This window comes from Pollicipes pollicipes, unplaced genomic scaffold, assembly GCF_011947565.3.
Source record: "Pollicipes pollicipes isolate AB1234 unplaced genomic scaffold, Ppol_2.1 Scaffold_6686;HRSCAF=7923_pilon_pilon_pilon, whole genome shotgun sequence".
NCBI classification, from domain to species: Eukaryota; Metazoa; Arthropoda; class Thecostraca; order Pollicipedomorpha; family Pollicipedidae; genus Pollicipes; species Pollicipes pollicipes.
In genome coordinates, this window is record NW_023596921.1 from 19,430,588 (window position 1) to 19,455,877 (window position 25,290).

Here is a 25,290-nt window from a genome sequence, read left to right on the forward strand (position 1 = left end):
GCAGCTCACCGCGACACGTGCCGGCCGGCCGGCCGGCGGGCGGTCCCAATCCCATCAAGTGGCGGCCGTTACATCAGCCTGTCGTCGGGCTTCGATCGGCGCCGGCCCGGCTGAATTAACGCCGCGCCCTAATGGCCCGCGACGGACGGACGGACGGACGGGGCCCGCTCGCCCAGCCACGCGCCGCCGGCCGGCCGCACCGGGCCGCCCACCACCTGCCGGGCGGCGCTCGACGGACCCGCCGCGTCCGGTCTCCGGACCCGTCGGGTCGGGCCTGCAGCGGGCGGGCGGGACTGGGCCGGGTCGGGCCATACCCTGGCAGAGTGGGCCCCGGAAAACCGGGATGTCGCTCCTCACTGGACCACACCCCAGCAGAGTGGGCCCGGGAACCGGTGGTGTCGCTCCTCACTGGACCACACCCCAGCAGAGTGGGCCCTGTGAGCCGGGGGTGCGATCCTCACCCGGGCCTTTCCGGGCTGGTTGTAGAGCTCCAGAAAATGCTGACCAGCAGAAGGGGGCGCGATGGCCTGGCGGGTGGCCCGTTGGCGCAAGGGCCAGGGGTATATGTGCGTGGATTGGGACCGGCTGATCGGCATGTGGCAGGACTGACCCCTCCGCGGGTTTGGCTCGCGTTTAGATAGTAGGGCAGAAACGGGCGCTGCCCTGAGTTGTCGATCAAGCAACGGATGATCCCCCGGCTCGACCTTGTCCATGGCACGACGCGGACGTGACGTGTGTGACAACAGTCTTGGCAGCAGCGTCATACAGCTGCTCCAGCTCCTTGACATCACGCCCGGTGGCGCCCCTGCGCGTCAGCTGGCGGCTGACGGCCGGCGGGCGTCACCTGACTCAGCAGTCGGAGCTCCGTTGGGCGTCGCCGCTGCCGGTCTGGTGACGGCCGACGGCGTCACCCCTCCAGCAGTGGAGCACCACTCGGCGGCACCGCTGCCGTCTGGCGACGGCCGGCGGCGTCCCCCCTCAGCAGTGGAGCTCTCCGCTCGCGGCCGGCTACGGCTTGCCTGTCTGGTGCCGGCCGGCGGCGTCACCCCTCCGGCAGTGGAGCTCCGCTGGGCGGCACCGCTGCCATCTGGTGACGGCCGGCGGCGTCACCCCTCCAGCAGTGGAGCTACGCTGGGCGGCATGGCTGCCGTCTGGTGACGGCCGGCGGCGTCACCCCTCCAACAGTGGAGCTCCGCTGGGCGGCACCGCTGCCATCTGGTGACGCCGACCGCCCGTCTTCAGTGCCATCAGAGTGGCGACGTCGGCTCGGCTCCCGCGTGACGATACGTGGCGTCGTCGCTGTGCTGTGTCGTACAGCGACGGCTCGCCAAGAATGCCAGATCTGTCATGGCTACGGCCATCTCGCAGCGATGCCGCACTTGCCGTGTAATGCATCAGCCCCGCCGCGCCGCCGCTCGGCGTCGTCGCTCTCGGAGCCGGTAATGACGGCTCGGTTTACGAGCGAGTCGATGGCGCCATTTCCGCACGTCGCTGCCACCTCGTCGGCGCAGGATTTACGGCCGCTCGTTACTCCCCCTCCCGCATGTGCCCCCTCCCCTCTCGCACGACTCGGCTGTCGGGCGTGATCTGGTTAGTGTTGCAGGTGGTGCAATGGGTCGACTGTTGTCGGCTATCGTCGCACTATCATGTCGTTGCCGGTTGGCCTGCTTCTGCTTCGGGCAGTGGGCTCACCGGCCGCCGTCACGTGTGGTGCAGGGGTGGTGTAGTCAGGAAGCGCTCCCCAGGCTGCTTTATGGTCATTTCCGGAACAGTTCAGAAGTTACGTTCGCGACAGTGGACCCGTGCATGCGTGGTTGGGTTGGAGAGAGCTCGTCCATAAGTCAGTTTTGGTTAACGAATGTGTCAGCCGCACAGCTTCTGTGGAATTCGACGACCGCATCTGCGGTATTTTGCTAGCACCTACGCCATCTTAACCAAATGGGCTCCGGCGAACTCATATGTGGCTTGTTGGGACTCGTACTGATACGTCACGCGTGAGTTATGGCTGATGTTGAGTTGGTGAGGAAACATTCACATGACGTATTAGGTAATTTTGGGTAGGTGGTAGTTTGCTTGCTTGTGTTCAGTCGTGAGTGAATTCGATGTCACGCCCTGATGTGGTACCGCTAACCCATCAAACGATGTCATGGAATCTAGCGAACGTCGAATTTGTGGAGAGTGCATGCCATCTGCATATCAGGTTTGTTTACATGAATCTTAAGCATTTTGCCGAATGTAAGCATCTTTTCATGAAGAGGTTAGGACGGAAATATACTGCCTTGATATATTGCGGATTTCTCACAAGACATGATTGCGCTGTTTTCGTATCGCTTAAACCTGTAGTTAATGGGTTTGGTCAACGAGGCACCGGTCTAGCGAAGCGCCACGCCATCGCCCACGGCTGACCCCGCGCTGCTGACGTCTGATGTCACTGTCTCTGCGGTTGCTGCAGGTGCTACGCTACTGTGACCACGTGCACGGCAAATGGCACTTCACGGAGATCCGGGCCATCTTCTCGCGCCGCTACCTGCTGCAGAACACGGCCATCGAGATATTCCTCGCCTCCAGAAGTGAGTGCCCCGCCCGGCGGGCCGTGCTACCGCACCCGCAACCGTGTCCGTGCACCCGCACCCCAACACCCGCAGTCGGAGGCACCCGGCCGCCACAGCTGACAGGCTCGGCCGCTCACCAGCTTATGCAGCGGCCATCGCAGAGCTGGCTGGCACCAGGGCGTCCGTAGAGTTGGTTAACAGCAGGAGGTCCGGAGAGCTGACTGGCACCAGGACGTCCAGAGAACTGGCGGGCACCAGGATATCCGGAGAGCTAGCTGGCTGGCACCAGGACGCCCGGAGAGTGTGGTGACGGTGGCTGGTACCAGGGTGTCCGGAGAGTGTGGTGACGGTGGCTGGCACCAGGGCGTCCGGAGAGTGTGGTGACGGTGGCTGGTACCAGGGCGTCCGGAGGGTGTGGCTGGCACCAGGGCGTCCGGAGAGTGGTGACGGTGGCTGGCACCAGGGCGTCCGGAGGGTGTGGCTGGGCCAGGGCGTCCGGAGAGTGTGGTGACGGTGGTCTCACGCCGCATGTGAGCGCTGTCCGGACGCGTGCTCCGCACAGCTTGCCGCGTCGACACGGACAAATAGTCCGGAGCACGTTCGGTTCGGCTCCGGATCTGACCTCCGGATCCAGGTCCAGATCCAGCGGTGCGAAGCTCCAGCCCGATCTCAGGCGGATCCCGAGCTAACGACCGGCCTGTCTCGGACCATGCCCATGTCAGATCCCATCGGCGCCCACTCCTCCCACCTTTCAGAGTGACGTCCGGCTCCTGAGACGACTCCCGTCGCTCCCGCCCCTGCTGAGTCGTCCCTGATACCCCGCTGCCCACTGCCCGCGCGGTCTCCCGTCCGTCCCGGGCGTGCGGTGGCGATGGTGACGGCGGCGCTCGGCGACGGCCGCTCCCGGCGAGCCCACCCAGGCCCGCCGCGCCGGACGCCGGACAGGCCGGCGCGGCAAAAACAAACAGCGCGCGGTTTTTATGCGCCGGGGCGGCCTCCGGCGGCGCGCGGTTTTTACGCGCGCCGCCGGCTGGACCGCGCAGTCCCGTCGGATGGCGGTGATGGGTTCGGCGGAGCACCGCGCAGGCAGACACGGGTGATGTCTTGTGGGCGGCGGGCTTGACGAGGGCCGCTGATTGGGCTGTGTAGCGGACGGTGGGCGCAGAAACCTGCTGGAGAGCGCTCGCGCCGGGCAGGGGATGGAATTGGAGCATCTCTTGCTCTTACGGGAACGCCACGCACGGCTCTTCGAGCTGCCTCAGTGAGTGCCAGCGATGACATGGGTGGCAAAGGCGCCTCGAGACTATGCTGCAACCGAAATTCGGACTCGTACTCCCACGGGAGAGCTGTGGACGCTGGCTACCAGACGATCACGCACCGCGGCTGATGCAGCCCCATGGGATTTTGCAGTGGTCTTGGAATGGTGCCGTCTTCTAGTTGTCGCTTTGGTCGGGTATTCGCGGGCTAGCAGTCGACCTGCGACCCAGCCGTGGGCTGTCCCATCCAGCATACTACTACTACCCCGATCCCGGACTTGTCCTGCCCAGCATCTGACTACCACCGCGATCCTGAACCCATTCTGCCAAGCATCTGATTACCACCCCGATCCTGGACCTGTCCTAGCCATCATCTGACCTTTGACCCAGTCCTGGACCTGTCCTGGTCAGCATCTGAGCTCCGGCCCGGTCCTGAACCTGTCCAGCTCAGCACGTGACGTCTGGCCCGGCCGGGGTCGTGTTCCCCATCCACCAGTGACTACCCGGCGGGCCACAGCAAACACGGTGACTGGCTGACGCGGCACCCGGCCGGCCCTGTCCAGCTGGCTCGGAGATGGCCTCCGAGCCGCCGCCGCTCCGTGTTACCACCGCCGTCGCTCCATGTTACCGCCGTCGCTCCGTGTTACCACCGCCGCTCCTCGCTACCACCGCCGCTCTGTGTTACCACCGCCGTCGCTCCGTATTAACGGCGCCGGTCCGTGTTACCGCCGCCGCTCTGTGTTACCGGCACCGCTCCGTGTTACCACCGCTGCTACGTGTTACCGCCGCCGCTCCGTGTTACACTGCCGTCGCTCCGTGTTACAGCCGCCGCTCCGCGTTTCCGCCGCCCCGTGTTTCCGCCGCCCCGTGTTACCGCCGCTCCGTGTTACTGCAGCCGCTCCGTGTTATCGCCGCTCTGTGTTACCGCCTTGCCATTCGACGGGTTCGACAGTAAATGTCGGGCGCCGATAACGGTACCTATTCGAAGTAATCCGCATTAACTGTCAATGACTTTGTCCCACTGATGTAGACAGTCGCAATGCGTCACGCCGGTTACAAAGTAAAGCAACACCCTGGTGTTCGCGTCTCTCGAACTCACGTCTCAAAATAATAGCCGGGACTTGGGCTGCTACGTCCCGTGAGTCTTCGGTGGTGTGGGGCTTCGTTTAGGGTCGAATTTATGGACAGAACCTTTGCGCACTATCGTCCAAGGTGTGATCGTTTAAAGCTCCAAATAATGGTGGGGATGATGAATAGATGGAGATGGGGAAAAGAAAAAAGCTTGGGTTCCGAATGGTTTATTTACTATCAGCAAAGTCTCTTTGAAATGCATGTGACTGTCTCTCAGCATGACGGACTGTCTTGCGACGCGGCTGCCATGTGGTGAAAGCAGTCCTTCCGTCGTCATATGGGACTGGACCCCTGCCGGTGGAGTTCCGGCAAAACCAAACTACGCTGCAGTTCTCTCCGTACTAGTCCAGCCCGCATCAACCTTTTGGTCGACGTGGCCGGTTTGTCGCCGTGCCGTGCCGTGCCGCGCCGTGCCGCGCCGCGCCGCGCCGTGCCGTGCCGTGCCGTGCCGTGCCGTGCCGTGCCGTGCCGTGCCGTGCCGTGCCGTGCTGCGCCATGCCGCGCCATGACGTGCCACGCCTTGCCGTGCCGTGCCGTGCCGTGCCGTGCCGTGCCGTGTCGGGCCGACAGTGCCGGTCGTTCTCAGCGGTCCCCTCCCCGTCACGGCCTTGACACGCCGACTGTGGCCCGCAGCCTCCGTCATGTTCAACTTCCCCGACTCGGCCACGGTAAAGAAGGTGATCAAGGTGTTGCCGCGGGTCGGCGTCGGCGTCAAGTACGGCATTCCGCAGACCAGGTGAGACCTCATCAGCTGCTGCCGGAGCGGGGAGCAGACCGACCACTGCTGAGGCTCGGAAAGCGGAGACGAATCCACTCGGTTCTAATGCGCGCATTGCGTTCCCCATAAGCGACAGAGAACGAGCCGTCAGCGACACGTTCTGTTCGCCGCTCCCTTGAAAGCAGAAGTAATGCAACATCAGCCAATGTTGATCTGTGGTTTCTCAGCGCGATTTCGAAAGCGCGTAAGCTCGTAGTTTGACGAACCGAGGCGTGGGTATGGCGCGGTGACGGGAGCCGGCGGCGGAGGCGGGCAGCAGATGGCGGCCGCGCGCCCGCCGCCCCGGGCCACGAATCAGCCGCGACGAGATGACGATTTGTTTTGGTCGGCCGGAGATAAATGTGACGTCGTCGCTGATGATGAACGATGGTGGCGGCTGGACGCCGGCGCGCCTGCCCACCCCGCCCCCCCCCCCACCCGGGGGCGCACGCCCCCCCCCCCCCCCGGCCGTTCGGGCAGGGCGTGAGCTCTTGTGCTGCTCCCACCGCAGCTGGCGGCACCGGCGGCCGAGAATAAATGTCCTCGGTGAAGGGGCGTAAAGCAGGAGAAGTGGCCTGCGCTGTGGATGTTTGCAACTGCGCTGTGCTGGCACCCGTGTGCGTGGAGCCCAGCTTGGAGCTTATAAGGCGTCGTTTGGAAATAATTTTATTGAAATTGCAATGTCTCCGTCATGATCTTTGGAAGGTTTCTGTCTGCATGGCAAAAGGTAGTTTCCCATGCCCGTGTCTTAAACAAGGAGCACCCGGTTAAGCAATCGAATGGGGTCCATTTCCCAGAAGGCTATTCATCGTGCTGAGTTCCTATGGAATTTTTCCAGAAGTTGGAAATTGTTTCGGAGGAAAATTCTGAACTTGTTCGGGAGTTCAGGTCTCCAATATCCCGGGCATGGCGTCACACTGCGAACCGGCAGCCCCGTTCAAAACGCCGTTTTTGGAAGTAGCACTGGTGCGAGCGAGGCGACAGGCTGAGCGAGTCTGACGTCAGCGGCCGGGAAGTGTGGCGGCTTCCGCGGGCCGACCCGGCCGTCACGCCCGTAACGCCCGTAACGCCCGTAACGCTCTCGACAGCCTCCAGGGTTTGCTCCTACTGATCGCACAGACATGAAGCTTTCAGCAGCGAGTCGCACAATTTTTTTAACGCCGTGTAATATTTCAGAGCGTCATATTCTAAAAAGGCCTCAATTTAGGCTGTTTGATCAGGCGACGTATCTCTGTAAGTTTGTGCTGGCGCCGCTGTTTCCCTTCACCCCCGATTGACCGGGAAAGCGCACAGTTATCCGTTGGGGAGAAACCTGAAGGGCGCGGGCTTGAGACAGGTCCTGACCTCTGGCCAGGCGTCGTAGCGAGATGGTTTGACTGATGCGGACAGAGGAAAAATCCAACTGTCACGCTTGCAAAACTGTGGACGCCGTGTCCAGACACAATCACGCGTAATCGTGGGCAAATCATGGACCCACACATTTCCTGTGGTGGAAGCATTTATTTCCGTTCTCGGCAATCTAGACAGGCCGATACATAGAGCCAGCTGTACAAAGTGCCGGCTTGCGAGTCATATAGCGATGTGATCGCTGCGCACAGGTGCGCGCGTGATAATCCTTTGCCACCTCTTCCGAAAGTGGCCTCAAATGCGACTCGCTGTAGCTACAGCAAGGCAGGTTGGTCAATGAACACTATGTAGGCACATGGTCCAGTGCACTGTGACCGGCGTCCAGCCAACATATTGCGACTGTTTCCAACAGTTTCCACACGGTCTCCAAAAGGTAAACTATTTCGAGTTATTTCACCTGGTCCATCAGATTGTGAGGCCGGGCCCGAGCTAACCACTACTCCATGCATAGTCAATGTTTCCCTTGAGGAGCTTGACCAGCAAGACGGAGGAGATGGCTGGGCTTCCACGGCTTCGGTCGTCACTGACAGGCGACCAGGCGGGGGGGGGGGAGGGGACGCCGGCGGACTAGGCTTCCGAGGAGGGGGAGGGGGGGAGAGTCGAGCCGACCGCCGCTGCTGATGACGGGACCGACAGGGCTGGGCCGGCGGCCGGAGGAACATTCCGCTGTGTCTGGTGCAGCCCGGTGCAAGCAGATACGCACAGAGACGTGGGCTGCATCCATCACCACCGCCGATCCCCACGCTGGCTATGCTGGCAGAACTCTTCCGTGTGGTGGACCGTGAACGGTTGCACGAAAGGACCGTGCAAGAACCTCGTTTGTGTTGGTTGCTGTTCTTTTAATCAGTGATTACCCGGTTGATGTTTTATGCACTGGGTTGGAGTTAACGTCATGTTGGCAAGTGTGCTGTTTGCTTAATGGTGTGAGCTTGTTCGTGATGTCGTTAATTATTTAGTGGTGCGCTCGCTTCCAATTCATGTGGGAGTAACCTCAGCCAGCAACCACCGTTCTTACACCCGGGATGTTTACATATGTCGTAAACGGACCACTAACTGACGGAGCGCGGCTGTGGCGCTGACCGCGGCGCCGCTGCTCGGCAGGCGGGCGTCCATGATGGCGCCGCGTCAGCTGTTCCGCGCCTCCAACATGGTGCAGAAGTGGCAGCGACGCGAGATCTCCAACTTCGAGTACCTCATGTTCCTCAACACCATCGCCGGTGAGTGCGGCGTCCGTCCGCCCGCCGACGCGCGGCCGGCCGGTCGTCATGGCGACGGCGAGCGACTCCAATGGCGCGTCGCCTCGCCCTGCAAGGCTCCGCCCGCCCGCTGCGCCGGCCGACCGACGAGCCGGGAGCGCAACACGCGGAACCGGCCGACGCCGAGGGCTATTACACGCGAGGCGCTGTCTGGTGGCCAGGTGTGTTATACCAAATTGGGGGGGGGGGACGGGGTAATGAAGACGCCTCAGCAGAATTTCCGCGCACCGCGCCGAAACGAGACCGTAACGGCGCTCCCAGCTCGCGGTAAACGTTATGTCTCGGTTATGAGCCCGAACGCCCCATAACCGCAGGTAACGCGCTGGGCAGCCATGTAGCGGCCCCTTTTAATCACTTAGCTGCGGCCGGCGGTGCCGTAACCGCGCTCATCGCCGCGATAACTCAGGCGGACGGCGCTCGGACGCGCCGGCCGCTCGCCGCTTCCCGGCGGAACAATGAGCTGCGGCTGCGCGCCGTGCCGTACCGGGCGGGCGGCGCGGCGGCGCGGCGGCGCCGGCGGCGTCATGGCCGCGGCCGTGGCCTCCTGTCGCGCGCAATGGAGCCGTCAGCAGCGCTGCGTTAGTTACGGCGCTGCCTGCACTCGGCTGCCGGCTAATTGGCGGGTGCAGGCCGGCCGGCGCCGGTGGTCGGCCGGCCGGCGCCGGGCAGCACCGGCGCCGGGCGGGCGGGCGCGCCGGGACGCGTGTCACGTCCGCGGCAGAGGGCGGCGCCGGCGGGCAGTGTGTGACGGGGTCAGCGCGGGCGGCGCTCGCACTGCCGTGACGGCGGCCCGACGGCCAGGCGGCTGCTGCTCCTGTTAACGCGACAGTCGGCCCTGGACCGCCGTAGAAGAGCTCGTCCTGACCCATACTGGCGCCGTATTCTGGTGTTGACAGTAAACAGGCCTCTTGTAAGACCTTAGGCAGCTCATGTCATAGCAGCTGGACAGCAGTTGGGGGCATTTGGGTCATTTCGTACCAAAGCGTAGTCGAAAAATACATTTGCTGTAGTTGTAGATATTTGCTAGGCGTGACTGCGTGACCCTGCACCGTCATGTTTGACTCCCAGTTACTATTCCAGACCGGTTTCTGGTCCTATGAGCTGTTCAAAACCTGCTGGGAATAAAAGACCGTAATGGTGATTCGTGAACCCGAACTCGGTCCCCCATCAGCCTTTTACCCGTGATGATCAAATCAAGCAGATGTCCCTAAGGCATGCTAAACTGCTCGGTATGTCCTGCAGATGATGCGCAGTAATAGGCTCACGGCCGGCTCTTGTTAAGCTTATGACCTCAGTGGCTGATGGGTACGGGCTGTGTTCAGGTCGGACGTACAACGACCTGAACCAGTACCCGGTGTTCCCGTGGGTCATCACCAACTACGAGTCGCCCGAGCTCGACCTCAGCCTGCCCAGCAACTACCGCGACCTTTCCAAGGTCAGTCTCACGTGGCGCACGCTCGTGCCGCTCGGGCTGTCCGAGGCCACGTGTTACGTGCTGTCAGCTGTTGCGGAGCGGTGTGGTCCCAGCTTTCCAGAGTGATGTCAACGATGCTTGTTTTCAGCTGTTTGAAGTTTTCAACTGATCATTGGTCACCAGATTTGCTTAGGATGGTCTGGGTCCGTATGTGACAATCTTTGACGGGTTTGTTCACATTCCACCTCGGCGATCATGGTTTTCTTCTGCGTTTCCTCGCATTGGTTTACAAACATGCAGCTGCTTCCTTGATGTCCGCTTCTCCTGGAATCCGGGGCAGCGTGTGCACTGATGTATTGCAACCGGTTTCGGGGACGTATTTTTCCGTGACAGTTGAGTCCGTCGCGTTTGCTTTATGTCGCACATTCTTTCGGGTGGCGAGCGTGCGTTCGAATGACGCTGGCACACATCGATGTCGGTACTTCAAAACCCGGTTTGCGGTGAAAAGATTTGTTTGGCACCGTTACGGCGTCTGGAAAAGATGTTATCTTTACAGAAAATATTTTCAGGTTTAGTGCGTTGTCACGCCCATTAGTGTATATTTCTACTCTATCCAGCCGTCGTTACGCTTTAACAATGAGACCATCATTCAAAGCTGCGTGTAGCGTGGCTTCCGCCTGTCTATGATTCGGAATGCCAGTCGGTCTGTCTTTGCGATTGCCGGCCGGTCTGTCATAGAGCGTGTCAGTGCGTGACCTCATCAGGAATGTCAGCCATGTCAGGCGGGCATGACATTGCGCGCGCCCGTCAGTGAGTGGCGGGCAGTGTCAGCCAGTCACCACAGACGTCCCGATGCATCGTTGGGGCGTTTCAGTCGTCAGTGGGAATGTCCGTGAGCAGTTCATTGTGGACGTCCGTCACCGGGCCGATGGCAGTCTCTTCGGGGTGTCGGCGTCGCCGCCGGCCTGTCGTCGGGGCCAGGCCATTAGGCCGCCGGCCGGATGGCCACAATGTATTGTTATTAGGCTCGCAATATGCCAAACAGCCGGCTGTAATGAACGTGTCACTCACTCGCTCCCCGCGCACGCAAATAAACGGTCACCGCAGTATGTCCACCGCGCCTGGTGTTCGAGCTGCCCCCCCCCCCCCTTACACACCCATCTCCGCAGCTGACCCCCCCCCCCCCCTGTCCACTGGTGCTGGGTAGGGTCACCGGTGCAGTGTGGCTAAACACTGCCGTGCGCAGGACGTGGCACGCGCTGTGTTTTTACTCAGTCGGTCTTGACGCGACCTTGTGACGTCACTGTATGGAGGTGCCCGCGCCGTGCGCGAGCAGCTGGCCAGAGACGTGGGCCCTAGGGGTCAGCTGGCGCCTGCTCGGTGTTGTAACACGCCAGACTCGGACCGCGCTCTGGTGCCGCCCGCAGCCGGTGGGAGCCCTGAACCCGACGCGCAAGTCATTCTTCGAGGAGCGCTACAGCAGCTGGGAGCACGACCAGATCCCGCCGTTCCACTACGGCACGCACTACAGGTCTGTCGGCCGGCGCGCGCTCCCCGGCACACTCGGGGCCGGTCTCGGCTGCGCCGCCTGCTGCGTAGACCCGTGATCAGAGCGCGGGATCACGAGCATCAGGCGTTTCACGTCGTCACGCTGGGCGCGACGTTAGTCTGCCCCAATCATCTGAATGTTCGAAGTCGTCCTTTTTAGTCGGAGGTGGGCGACGCTGGTGTGTTGTAGCCTTCTCAGTAGTGACGCGGGATAACGCCGGACGATCCAGCAGCAAGCGGCCGCCGGCGCCGGTCACCACTAACGCCACAAGGCGAGCACCGCGCCGCACGAACACCGCAAGACTGCCTCACGCTGACCTGGCCTGTGCTGCACCGCCCTGTCCTACCGTGACCTGACCTAAGGTCGCGTTGTGTTTCAGCACGTCGGCGTTCACGCTGAACTGGCTGGTGCGGCTGGAGCCGTTCACCACCATGTTCCTGGCGCTGCAGGAGGGCAAGTTCGACCACCCCAACCGGCTGTTCTCCTCGGTGCTGCTCTCCTGGAAGAACTGCCAGCGCGACACCAGTGACGTCAAGGTGCGGTCGCGCTGCTCCCGGACGGCACCGTGGCTGTGCGCCGCCGGACCGGACGGGCTGGCAGGCGCGCGGCCGGTGCCGGGCGCTGGCTGCTGTTGCCGGTGTTCGATGGTGTTCGTCAGCTGTCGGCCGCCTGGCTCGTGTGGCGGGGCTGCCGCGGTCCGTCTGGCCATGCGAGCATGTGATGTCAACGCTTTGACATGTATCGGACTCGCTCAGGGCCTTCTTTATTACGCTGGCAACTGGACGTGTTTGATGATGCATGTGGTGTACAAAGTTGATGGCCCGGGCCAAGCAGAGGTGTCTCGTGCGTCTACGCAGCTGGCTGGCCCAACCCGAAAGCCCGCCTCACGGCACGGGCTCAGTGTTTCACTTTGGTAGCCGTATGGGGGCATGCGCCGCCGCGCGTCCCGTCACCGCCAACCCTGTGTTCGGAGGTCAGGCAAGGCGTGCTCCGCCCGCCAACCAGCGGCAGATGGCGCCACGAGCTCGGGGTGGCGGCGCGCGCGCCGTCGCGTCTCCTGCCGCACCCTGACCCCTCCCCGACTCCGCCCTGACCCCGCGCCGTCCGCTCCCACAGGAGCTGGTGCCCGAGTTCTACTACCTGCCCGAGATGTTCATCAACAGCTCGCAGTACAAGATGGGCCAGACGGAGGAGGGCGTCACCGTGGACTCGGTGGCGCTGCCGCCCTGGGCGCACTCACCCGAACACTTCGTTCGCACCAACCGGCTGGTACGTGGCACCGACGGAACGTACGGCAGTGCGCGGCGCCGACAGATCGCGCGGCAGTACGCGGCGCCGACAGAGCGTGCGGCAGTACGCGGCGCCGACAGAGCGTGCGGCAGTGCGTGGCAGAGCGCGCGGCAGTACGTGGCGCCGACAGAGCTCGCGGGCACCGACAGAGCGCGCGGCAGTACGTGGCGCCGACAGAGCGCGCGGCAGTACGCGGCGATTACAGAGCGCGCGGCAGTACGGCAGTACGTGGCGCCGACAGAGCGCGCGGCAGTACGTGGCACCGACAGAGCGCGCGGCAGTACGTGGCGCCGACAGAGCGCGCGGCAGTACGCGGCGCTTACAGAGCGCGCGGCAGTACGTCAGTACGCGGCGCCGACAGAGCGCGCGGCAGTGCATGGCAGAAGCCCGCGGCAGTACGTTGCACCGACAGAGCGCGCGGCAGTACGTGACACCGACAGAGCGCGCGGCAGTACGCGGCGCTGACAGAGCGCGCGGCAGTACGTCAGTACGTGGCACCGATAGAGTGCGCGGCGACTCTGCCGGCGCTCCGCGGACATGGGCCTGGTGTGTTGTCAGGCGCCGCTGCTGGAGAGATCCTTCATTGCTCGATCACAGGGACATTGGTGCAATCTGACCATGCTGTCAGTTCTGGTTGGGGTGATAGCGTAATCTGTAGCTGGGATGAGTAAATCAGGCACCATCTCTTCGTGTTCCGTCTCTCCTTGGATGACGTTGCGTGTATGAAAACCGCGTTGTCTGCTTAGCGGACTGCACGCCTTGTCATGTCTTGCCCAGACGGTGGCGCGTTCTTCGGGCCGTTCGTGACGGCGAGGTCACAGTGGCACGTGTGTTACGCTGTGGCAGGCCCTCGAGTCGGAGATCGTCTCGTGCCAGCTGCACCAGTGGATCGACCTCATCTTCGGCTACAAGCAGCGCGGTGAGTCGGCAGTCGCTGAGGCTGAGGCTGAGGCTGAGGCTGAGGCTGAGGCTGAGGTTGAGACAGGCTGACACTGAGGCTGACACTGAAGCTGAGGCTGAGGCTGAGGCTAAGGCTGAGGCCGAGGCCGAGGCCGAGGTCGAGGTCGAGGTCGAGGCCGAGGCTGAGACTGAGACTGAGACTGAGGATGGGGCTGAGACTGAGGCTGAGGATGTGGCTGAAACTGATACTGAGATTGAGACTAAGACTGAGATTGAGACTGAGTCTGAGGCTTAAGCTGAGACTGAGACTGAGACTGAGTCTGAGGCTTAAGCTAAGGCTGAAGCTGAGACTGATACTGAGACTGAGATTAAGACAGATTGAGACTGGGTCTGTGGCTTAAGCTGAGGCTGAGACTGAGACCGAGACTGAGACTGAGACTGAGTTTGAGGTTTAAGCTCAGGCTGAGACCAGGACTGAGGCTGAGGCTGAGACTGGGGCTGAGACTGACATTAAGACTGAGATTGAGACTGGGTCTGAGGCTTAAGCTGAGGCTGAGACTGGGACCGAGACTGAGACTGAGTCTCAGGCTTAAGCTTAGGCTGAGACGGAGACTGGAATGAGGCTGAGGCTGAGGCTGAGACTGGGGCTGAGACCGAGACTGAGACTGAGGCTGAGGCTGAGGCTGAGGATGTGGCTGAGACTGATACTGAGACTGAGATTAAGACCGAGATTGAGACTGAGTCTGAGGCTTAAGCTGAGGCTGAGACTGAGTTTGAGGCTTAAGCTGAGGCTGAGACTGAGTTTGAGGCTTAAGCTGAGGCTGAGGCTGAGGCTGAGGCTGAGGCTGAGGCTGAGGCTGAGACTGAGACTGAGGCTGAGGCGGAGGCTGAGACTGAGGCCGAGGCTGGGCTGAGACTGAGCTGAGGATGAGACTGAGGCTTGGGCTGAGTCGGGTGTGCGGCTAGGGGCGTGGTCGGGACCAACAGTTGGCGCTACAGGTGGATGGGTCATGATCCGGCCTGCTGAGTTCGATGGGGAGTGTGATGGGGCGCACGGAGGTCATGGTGGCTGGCGATGTGTTTCTCATGATGCAGATAACTGCCGATAGTTCGATCGAACAATAACCTGTCTCAGAAGCATATATGTTGTGATCGTTGGCCTTACCTGGTCCCCATGCACTTGAGACGTTGCAAGCTATCTTAAAAGTTTTCCGTGGCCAGGTTCCTTACCTGGATATCTGCTTTACCGGCGCCAATGTAACTTACAAAAATTGTGCCGATCATGGACGGGCGGTTCTAGACCGTGTGGACTCTCGCTGTTGACGGTTATTTATACCTTTGATAATTCGGCACGGCCGCCGCGACCAGGAGTGGGCGGGCGGGCAGGCGAGTGCGTGCGCGTGTGCCGCGGGCCAGGGCAGCGGAGCCCAGACTCTCCGCCCCCGGCGCCGTCATGGCCGATCCTGCCGGCAGGCCCCGAGGCCGTCAGGGCCACCAACGTGTTCTACTACCTGACGTACGAGGGCAACGTGGACCTGGACTCGCTGACCGAGCCGGTCATGAAGGAGGTGGGTGCGACGACCGGGGCCGCGCTCCGGCTATTTCCGCGTTGTTTGTGTGACAGGCATTGTCTGTTGCGTTCGTATTGCTTTCATTCCGTATCGCTCGCGTCTTCCGCTGACACCGTCGGTTGGAGCTGTCGCGACATTACTCGCTTGGAGGTCTGACCACGTTCAAACCAGGCGTTCAGACAAAGTCGCTGGTTCCATCCAGCGCGCACACCGCGTCTCGTTTTGGCTCGCTTGTGAGGTGAGCTCCTGCGTCGACGGCGCGCCTTCCCGGGGCCCCGGCGCTGATTCGTCCGTGGACGTGTCGCTGATTCGTCCGTGGACGGTGTCGCCGTCCGTCCACAGGCCATCAAGAACCAGATCCGCAGTTTCGGCCAGACGCCGTCCCAGCTGCTGATGGAGCCGCACCCTCCGCGCAGCTCGGCCATGCACCTGGTGAGCGGGCCACGCCAGACACCCGGGCCGCCGAGGTACCGGACAGACACCCGGGCCGCCGAGGTACCGGACAGACACCCGGGCCGCCGAGGTACCGGACAGACACCCGGGCCGCCGAGATACCGGACAGACACCCGGGCCGCCGAGGTACCGGACAGACACCCGGGCCGCCGAGGTACCGGACAGACACCCGGGCCGCGAGGTACCGGACAGACACCCGGGCCGCCGAGGTACCGGACAGACACCCGGGCCGCCGAGGTAACCGGACAGACACCCGGGCCGCCGAGGTACCGGACAGACACTGGGCCGCCGATGTACCGGACAGACACCCGGGCCGCCGAGGTACCGGACAGACACCCGGGCCGCCGAGGTACCGGACAGACACCCGGGCCGCCAAGGTACCGGACAGACACCCGGGCCGCCGAGGTACCGGACAGACACCCGGGCCGCCGAGGTACCGGACAGACACCCGGGCCGCCGAGATACCGGGCAGACACCCGGGCCACCGAGATACCGGACAGACACCCGGGCCGCCGAGGTACCGGACAGACACCCGGGCCGCCGAGGTACCGGACAAGACACCCGGGCCGCCGAGGTACCGGACAGACACCCGGGCCGCCGAGATACCGGACAGCTCTGGCGATCCGGGTGGGGTGCCGAGCGGCTCCTCAGTTACCCGGGCGGGGTGTTGATCGACTTCTCAGTTATCCGGGCGGGGTGTTGATCGACTCCTCAGCTATCTGGGCGGGATGCAGAGCGACTCCTGAACTATCTGGGCGGGGTTCAGAGCAACTTTAACCACCATGGCGGGGTGCTGAGCGACATCAGTTGTCGTTTTAGACAAGTCGAGCAAGTTCAGTTATTGTGGGGGTTAAAGAAAAGGACTCTCAATCATCCCAGATTCTTAACGGGGCGACATTGGCGATCCTGGTGGCGGAATGAGGCGACACCAGCGTCTGAGGTGATTGTGCCTGGCTGCCGATCGTGGTGGTAGGGTTCTCAGCCCGGGCATGTGACCCGAGACCGACTGGCGATGCTGCACTCTCTGCTCGTATCAGTCCCGCCAAGGAGGGAGCTCCGACAGACGATAAGGAAGAGGGGAGGGAATGTTACCGGTCGGTACATCTGCCTGATTAGCGTGATGTGGAGTGGCGCAATCTTCGATGGGTTTTAAAAATTCGATTTTTGCGGTGAATCACTGCAGGCTTATCGGAAGAACATCGCTTAACTGCCGCGGAGTTTCGTGCATAAAATGTGCCGGACTTGTCAGCAGCAGCATATCTCCATGAGGACAACACCCCACTTATCCATTTAGACGTACGCGTCACACTCAACGGGCTCAGCTACGCTTCACGCAGAGACTGATGGAGGCCACACCGTAGCGAACTGGGGCTGTACGTGGGGCCGTAAGTGTACGGGGCTGTAAGTGGGGCCGGGCTTGTGCTGATTCATTGCCCACCCTCAGCACATTACAAGCGGGTATTGTATTGTGCATTGCTGTGTTCTATTGTAACAAAAAATGCCGCCTATGTGTGCCCTCTGCTTTCTCCTTTTGACATCGGGTCGTCCCTGAAATGGCCCGCCGTGAGCAAGGAGTGGATGTGTCGTGATGAGGTGTTGATGGCCGTCGGTGTGATGTGTGGCCGAGCTGGTGTTGTGACGCGCAAGACTAGTGCCGTGTCCGTGACGCCGCCGCTGCCCCGCCGCCAGTCGCCGATGATGTTCAGCGCGCCGCCGGACGACGTCTGCATGATCATGAAGTTCCTGAGCAACTCTCCGATCGTGCACATGTCGGCCAACACGTACCCGCAGCTGACCGTGCCGTCGGTGCTCACCGTCACGCAGAGCCAGCAGTTCGCCGTCAACCGCTGGAACCCGCTCTTCAACAGTGAGTGGCGGCCGACGGCGCGGGACGACGGCCGCGCCGCGCCGCGGAGCTGCTCCGGGGGGGGGGGGGGGGGCTGCGGAGGAAGGGAGCTCTTGTCGGGATAGTGTCGGAAGTTAGGGCTCTCAGCGGTGGGCTTCAGCCCCGCCAGCGTCGCCGGCCTCCCCGCCTTCCCTCGGCAGAGCAGGAGCTCTGGTGGGAACCATCACGGAATCCACACCTGGTGTGCCGAAGCAGAATTTTTTTTAAAAAACCGGCGGTAGCCTCGCAAACGATCTCCCAACTTCCTCGTGGATCACTTGATGTTGTCTCCAGTGGTTGACCCGCCAGATAAGGTCTTACTAGATCAAGCATGTGTCTCTCGTCTCCTCGTAGCATTGCAATGGCCTGGATCATGTCATCTTGTCTCCAATGGTTGGCCTGTCGGATTAGGGCTTAGTAGGTCAAAACATGTATTTTTTGTCTCTACGTATCATTGGATCGCGGAACACAACGGAGTCATGCCAAGGCAAGCAAAACTTACAAGATTCGTGGGAGGTGATCCGAGGGCATTCACTGACCTTTCATGACCTTGGTCGTGGATGGCCTCGCGCCCTTACCATCTGCATGCTCATTGACCAAATCAGTGCACCGTTAAAGATCCGCTGACGCTACTTGGCTCTTTTTAACGATGTTGTCATGTCTATCTCATCTTTGTCCGCCGGCTATGTCTGTTTCTGTCGCTGTCTCTGGCTTTGTCTCCGTCGCTGTCGCTGTTGCCGTCTCTGCCTGTCACAGTTTTCACCTTGGATAACCATCAAATCGCCACTGCCAGCCAAGCGATGCTCCTCATTCACTCGGTGTGTAGTTTGACGGGGTCCAGGGCCAATTTGAAGCGGTTCTCAAGCTTTGACCTGAGGTGACCTGTGGCATTAGGGAAGGCTGCGGGTATTGGTAAGGGTCACGATAAAGGGTCACTCGATGCATTGAAAAGCGCGGATAAGGACATGCGCTCACGTAGCTAAGACAGAGACGAGGGTTGCTGATTTTGCACTTTTCGCCGTGAAGTCATGTCAGAACATTGTCGTACGTCGGGAACCAGACATGGGCGGAGCTTACAACTTACAGGTCGGATATTAAATGGCATAGAATTTAGTTAAGGACAATGCTGTCATGATGCGGCGCCATTCGAGAAGCTCCATAAAAAGGCCTTTTGCCGACGTGTTTCGGAAAGAAGCTCAAAACTGGACTGTGGTGGCATCCGCAGGGCTTTATCGTGGTATATGGACCACAGCCGCCGTGCATTTACAGCAGCCGGGGTCGGCGCTGCGGGTCCGGGCGGAGTGGTTCCCGGATGTCCCCCGATAATAGTGCCGTGATGATAGTGTGTCGTCCCGATAATAGTGCCGTGATGCCAGTACGTCGCCCGGATAATAGTGTCGTGGTGGTAGCATGTCGCCCCGATAATAGTGGTGCGATGCCAGTATGTCGCCCCTATAATAATGCCGTGATGCCAGTATGTCGCCCCGATAATAGTGCCGTGATGATAGTATGGCGCCCCGATAATAGTGCTTGATGACAGTATTTCGCCCCGATAATAATGCCGTGATGCCAGTATATCGCCGGGATAATAGTGCCGTGATGTCAGTATGTCGCCCCGATAATAGTGCCGTGATGCCACTATGTCGCCCCCGATAATAATGCCGTGATGCCACTATGTCGCCCCGATAATAATGCCGTGATGTCGGTATGTCGCCCCGATAATAATGCCGTAATGTCGGTATGTCGCCCCGATGATAATGCCGTGATGACGGTGTGTCCCCCCCCCCCACGATAATAGTGACGTGGTGACAATATGTCTCCCGGTGATAGTGCCGTGATGTCGGTATGTCGCCCCGATAATAGTGGCGTGATGCCAGTATGTCACCCCGATCATAGTGCCGTGGCGACAGTACGTCGCCCCGGACAATCAGCAGCCGTGACCGCTTTGCAAATACGCGGTGTCTGCCCAATAGTGATATGTGTGGCAGAAGCTCAGCAATGCATTTATGAATTAGAAGAGTTCAAACGTTTGCACGTTTGCTTCGTTGCGGTTACTTTTAAAGGTGGAAACATTAATCATCTGTGTTTTGCAGCTGGCTTTACGCCTCTAGCTGCTCTATGTGCCGATATATGGTGCAAGATGTGAAGAGAAAAAAAAACGGTGGACAACGACCAAATTCATTTTGCTGACTCATGAATGCGTGACGCGCAGCACGTGCGACATTACAATATGTAGCGACATAACAATGCACCACGTGATTGTGCGATCGATTGTTTATCAATACCTGCCGCTCCTAGTGACTCCGCGCCCTGAGTGCCGAGATGTGGCACAAAACTGGCAGACCTAAAAAAGCGAATTCAATCTTCCCGGAGCGTATAGATGTGACACGTGACCCACGTGTGTGCACACTCGAAAATACACGGCTGCCGGCCTAATTCCTTATCACGGCATGTCAGTCCCGTGCCACCACGTGCTCTGGACGAGACATTGTGGCCTAAAACGCGACAACCGACGAAATAGGCAAAGTGCATCTTAACAGCTGGTGTGCGCGTGACACACGTGACGTCAAATTTTGCGCCACGTGATTGGCCGTCAGATTGCCTGTCGAAGCATGTCACTCCCGAGTGGCCCCGTGCCCTGGGGGCCGAAATTAGGCAAAACCGAGCAAACCTTTGAAAAAACGACTGCTTGCCTAGCACGTGCGCATCATGCCACGTGGCACCTGTGACCAAATGTTTTTTGTGAGGTGATGGCTCGTGACATTACTTATCAAAGTGTGCTACTCACGTGTCGCCTTGAGCCCTGGGTGCCGAGATGTGGCACAAAATGTGAACACCGTTGAAAGCAGCCAAATCCATCCTGCCAGCTCGTGTGAACGCGACACGTGGCCCGCGTGACGAAAACTGAGCACCACCCAGTCGCCCACTTCATTCGCTTTTGAAGAATGGGACTTCCGTGACAGTTCGTTTGTGAACTCCCGTAAATACGGTGTCGGTAAAAAAAAAAACGGGCATGTCACGTGCTTCATGTTTGTCCGCCTTGAGCACTGGCTGCGGACGCTCTGTCAGCTCACCTAAAGGAATCATTACACAGCTTCGAGAAAGAATCGTTGGCATAAAATTGTCTAGGTTAGCCCTGCGTAGCTGTGGACGGCTGATGCTAGGCTCCGGGTCGTGCCTGCAGCACGCGATCATTTTGACGGATCTTACGCTGCCGCACGTTCCGCGAGGGGGATCCACGCTGTCTGGAGAAGGTCGCTATCAGCGCCGCCCTCCGAGGAGTGCTGGCGGTGGCCGGACTCGGACGGTAAGAACCCCCACCGTCTGGAGAAGGTCGCTATCATCGCCGCCCTCCGAGGAGGGCTGGCGATGGCCGGACTCGGACGGTAGTCGGGATTAAGTGTACTATCTCCTCGGGGTCGCCAGGCCGGCGCGGCGCGTCTCCTTGACGGCTGGACTGTTGCGCCTCGCCACCGGCGGTGGCTTTGTCACTGGGTGGCACTGCGTCGCTCCTCCGGTGCTGACCGAGCCGCGGCACTGCGTCGCTCCTCCGGTGCTGACCGAGCCGCGGCACTGCGGCGCTCTTCCGGTGCTGACCGAGCCGCGGCACTGCGGCGCTCCTCCGGTGCTGACCGAGCCGTGGCTTTGCGCCGCTCCTCCGGTGCTGACCGAGCCGTGGCTTTGCGCCGCTCCTCCGGTGCTGACCGAGCCGCGGCACTGCGTCGCTCCTCCGGTAGTGACCGAGCCGTGGCTTTGTGCCGCGTCTCCGGTGCTGACCGAGCCGCGGCACTCCGTCACTCCTCCGGTGCTGACCGAGCCGCGGCACTGCGCCGCTCCTCCGGTGCTGACCGAGCCGTGGCACTGCGTCGCTCCTCTGGTGCCTCCACCGCGTCACACAACCGGCGCCAGAAACGACACGCCGGTCACCGCCGTCGGCAGTGTCGGTCCCAGACACGGCAACGGCGCTGCTCATCTAGCTTGGCTGCTGAGCCAGCGTGGCTGCTCAGCCAGCACGGCTGCTCAGTCAGCGTGGCTGCCGAGCCAGCGTGGCTGCTCCACCGGAAGGTCGTCATTCTTGACTTCGGAGGATGAAATCCACATCTTCCAAACCAATTGCTATTGCCAGGTCAACGTGGATGGCATTAGGTTATGTGCATTGGGATAGTGTTGCAGTTTGCAATTCTTGTTTCTCTGTGGACGGAAAGGAAGGAAAATGTCGACCTAAAGTTACGTAAACGTAGCTAGCTTTTGACGGAGAACTTTTCGGTGGCGGTTTTAATCCTGCACGATCAGTATGTGTGGGGGGGGGGGGGGTTGTAGAGTGCACAGTCGTCGGACGTTTTAGGACTTACTGGGCTTTTTATATTATCTGTAACTTCATGACTGTCGTTATACAAGTTGACTTCCTGTTTTCCCGAGAAGGATCAGCGCTATCGAATGTCGTTTGGGTTTCCCCCACCGATCCTCAGATAGCGCAAAGTGGTCAGAGATCAACACTACGTGTTCCCGGTGACGCAACACCACAGGTGATGTCGTATTGACACGCTCGCTATGCTGGGCTCGCCGGGAGATCTAGGACTTCCCGCTGCCATGTCCGAGTAGTCACTTTTGGGCTACAACTTTGTGTGCCACGCTCGCTGACCGACTGTCTGGGTGTCGCCATGCTGGGTTTGCCGGCAGGGCCAGGACTTCTCGCTGCCATCTCCGAGTAGCCACCTTGTGTACCACGCCCGCTGACCCGCTGTCTGGGTGTCGCCGCCGCCCCTTTGGGCTGTGTCTGGCGCATCAGTGACCACCCCGCCTACCATCCGTGCGCCCACCCGCGCTCGCCGCTAACCGGTCGTGCCGCTCGCGCGCCAGGCGGCCAGCCGGCCAGCCCGCCGTACGCGGACGCTGTCACGCCGCCGCTGAACCTGCCGCTGGCCATGGACCCGGCCGTGGCGCAGCAGACGTCCGGCGGCACTCCGCCGGCGCGCCGCCACCTCGGCGACAACTTCTCGCAGCGGCTCGAGCCGCGCTACAACTCCTTCATCACCACCGTCGACTCCAAGTTCATCATCGCCTGCGGCTTCTGGGACAACAGCTTCCGCGTGTTCTCCACGGACACGGGTGAGTGGCCGGCGGCCGGTGCTGTCGCGGTCGGGGCGCTGCCGGCGCCGGGACGCGCGCCGCTATCGGCTGCAGCTGGCGGCGCTCGTCGCCAGATATGGGCCCATATTGCTAGGCAGCGAACGGCGTCAGCTCACGCGACCCGTTCGGATGACGGCTGTGCCCGTCGTGCTGAGCGATTCTTTTGGGCCTGATGTCGTGCTGGGCCTTATCTAGTTGGTGTAGTGTCACATACTTGAGAGATCGCGTGGTGCATAAGCCAGGGGTCTGTATATTGCGGTGTAGCTGGTGTTGGTTTATCAGTTTTGTGTTATCAAGTTTGTTCGCGCCGCATGGCAGGCCGTTTAATGAGACGCTTGTGTAGACCGACCGGCATTGCAGAAGACCAAGCCTGGGCGGGTGGCGTTTCTCCAGATGCGGAGGGGACGGAACCGACAAAGTGCGGTTGACGTGCGGGTGTACGCGACTAGATTGCCCGTCAGGCCGCCATCCGGGTAATGGGGCCCTCCAGTCCAGTGATGGACGACGACACTGACGTGGGGTGGAATTTCGAGCCGCACAATGCTACGGCACGGCCGCCCAGTGATGGCCGCAGTGTCGCTGAACTGTTTAAGTTCCGCTACTTTTGAAGTTCTGCTACTTTTCCAAGTTCCGCCACTTTTCAAGTCCCCCGCTTTTCTCTTGGGCCAAGGTTTCCGAGGTCAGGAGAACTGAGCTGAAGTTCAGCGTCCTATTTTTGTTTTATCATAGTTCAGCTGAGGATAGCAAAACAGTAATAGCTGTGTGCCTACCGTGACAGCCTGTCACGAACCGAGCGATGCCTAGCACAAACATGCATGACTATGAGTAAGCTGTATTCGAGCATAGCTGGCATTATGCACATTCGGTTGGACCGCAGTGTTCGCTGTAACGCCGAGCTGGCCCCGAGCCACGTCGATTCGGCTGAGCTGATCTCGCGTTTATCGTGTGACGTCACGTGATTATTGTGGCGTGCTTGCCGCGTCTCGTGGTGCGGGCAATGCGGCCACCTCTCCGGTTGGACAGCCCCGGGCGGCGGCCTCGCTCTCGACGCTTCACACCCAGCGGCATCTGGCCTCCCGCCTACCGTGGTGCGAGAACCCCCCCCCCCCCCCACCCCCACCCCCACCCCCCTCCTGGCGCGGCCGTACGGCGCGCGTAGCAGCTCAGTCCTCCTTGGCACGCTTGTTCTTCTTCCTGAGGATCTTCATGAGGCTCTTGGACATGTAGTATGGCTTCTCGGCCGAGCCGTCGTTGCTTTCGAGATCCTGCAGGAAGCAGAGGAAGATGGTGTCCACGGCCATCGTGTACACGCTGAAGAAGACGCTGGCGACGAAGAAGGAAGCGATGGCGATGGTCGCCACAGGCACCCAGCTGTGCTGCGTGTTCGGCACGTGATCTTCTAGGCCCTCGATCTTGTTGCGACCGTCGATGACGTAGAATGAGCCAATGGTGACCAGCGCCGTCACGACCAGCTTGCCGAGCAGCAGCATGATGTCACACGTGCTGTCCACTACCACCACCCGCAGGATGTTCCGCATCAGCAGCTTGAAGGCATTCTTGGCCGACATGCAGAAGTTGGTGCCATATTGAGCGCACATGATGTAGGCGTTGCGATTGATGAAGCGCATGAACTTCTCCAGGCACCAGAGGCAGCACTTGCAGCAGCAGATGACGGCGCGCGTCAGCACGTTGTCGAGGTGCGCACGGCTCTTGCGCGCGATGTAGTCCAGCGCGACGCGCGCCATGCGTATGAGCGCGATCAAGAGCGAGCCGAACGCCAGCGTGCCCAGATGGTAGCGCACGGTGCGGCCGGTGCTGTCGAGCAGCGGCGTGGCTGGCAGGTCGTGCCGCTTGTCGAACGTCCAGTACCAGGCGGCGAAGGCGCCGGCCAGCACCATCTCGCCCAGCGCCGAGCAGAAGAACAGGCCCCAGAACAGGCCGAACGTGTTGTAGATGTGCAGATAGGTGACAGCGCGGTGCTGGGTGAGGCCGTCGGCGCTACACTCGCCGCCGCAGCTGCCGCACTTGTCGTCTTGGAACTTGTGCGGCTTGCACGGCCCGAACAGCTGGTAGTTGTGGCAGCAGCCGTTGGGCAGCTTCATCACTGTGAAGCTCTGCTCGCCCAGCGAGGCGATGAAGAGCGCCGTGGACACGAACAGCGCTATCACGGCCAGCTGCAGCAGCCAGGGCAGCAGCGGGAAGAATAGCGTGCTCAGCGAGCTGGTGACGGCTCTGCTGGCCTGGTTGAGCATGGCCGTGGCGATCCGAATCCGCTTGTAGAGAACGAGCAGCACTAGCAGCAGCAGCACGCCCACCGCGCACAACGCCACGAAGAAGATCAGCCACGTCCCCTGCTGGTCCAGCAGCGAGCCGAAGCCGCTGGTGAAGACGTTGAACGGGTTGATTTCGGCGCCGGGCACGCCCTTGAGGTCGTCGTAGCGCAGGTAGGTGTACACGCACCCGTAGACGACGGCGCCCAGCGCGCCCAGGAACGCTCCCCAGATGAGCACGGCCGCCACGAAGCGGAGCAGGAAGACCCAGAGGAGAGAGAGCAACATGGCGACCACGCAGGCCACCACGATCACCCACCAAGAGTGCTGTAGGTCGCTGAACGCATCCATGCCGAGGCCCTTGAGGCTGGCCAGTTTGCCCGCGAGGTCGGCGCCGCGCTTCAGCATATTGATGTCGAGGAAGCCTTTGCCGGTCTGGTCCTTCACTAGATGCCCAGGGTTCAGGTCC

At 61.0% G+C, this 25,290-nt stretch overlaps 1 protein-coding gene across 1 annotated transcript in view; it reads left to right on the forward strand.

The window, feature by feature from the left end:
• Positions 1-25,290, forward strand: part of LOC119108008 (neurobeachin-like) — a gene marked incomplete at its 5' end in the record, with an annotated part of 139,363 nt that overhangs the window by 109,025 nt on the left and 5,048 nt on the right. Inside the window, 8 exon segments of the mRNA XM_037231593.1 lie at positions 11,201-11,304; positions 11,702-11,858; positions 12,439-12,591; positions 13,459-13,531; positions 14,986-15,080; positions 15,426-15,515; positions 17,226-17,403; positions 22,282-22,530. Coding sequence (XP_037087488.1) covers positions 11,201-11,304; positions 11,702-11,858; positions 12,439-12,591; positions 13,459-13,531; positions 14,986-15,080; positions 15,426-15,515; positions 17,226-17,403; positions 22,282-22,530 — 1,099 coding nt within the window.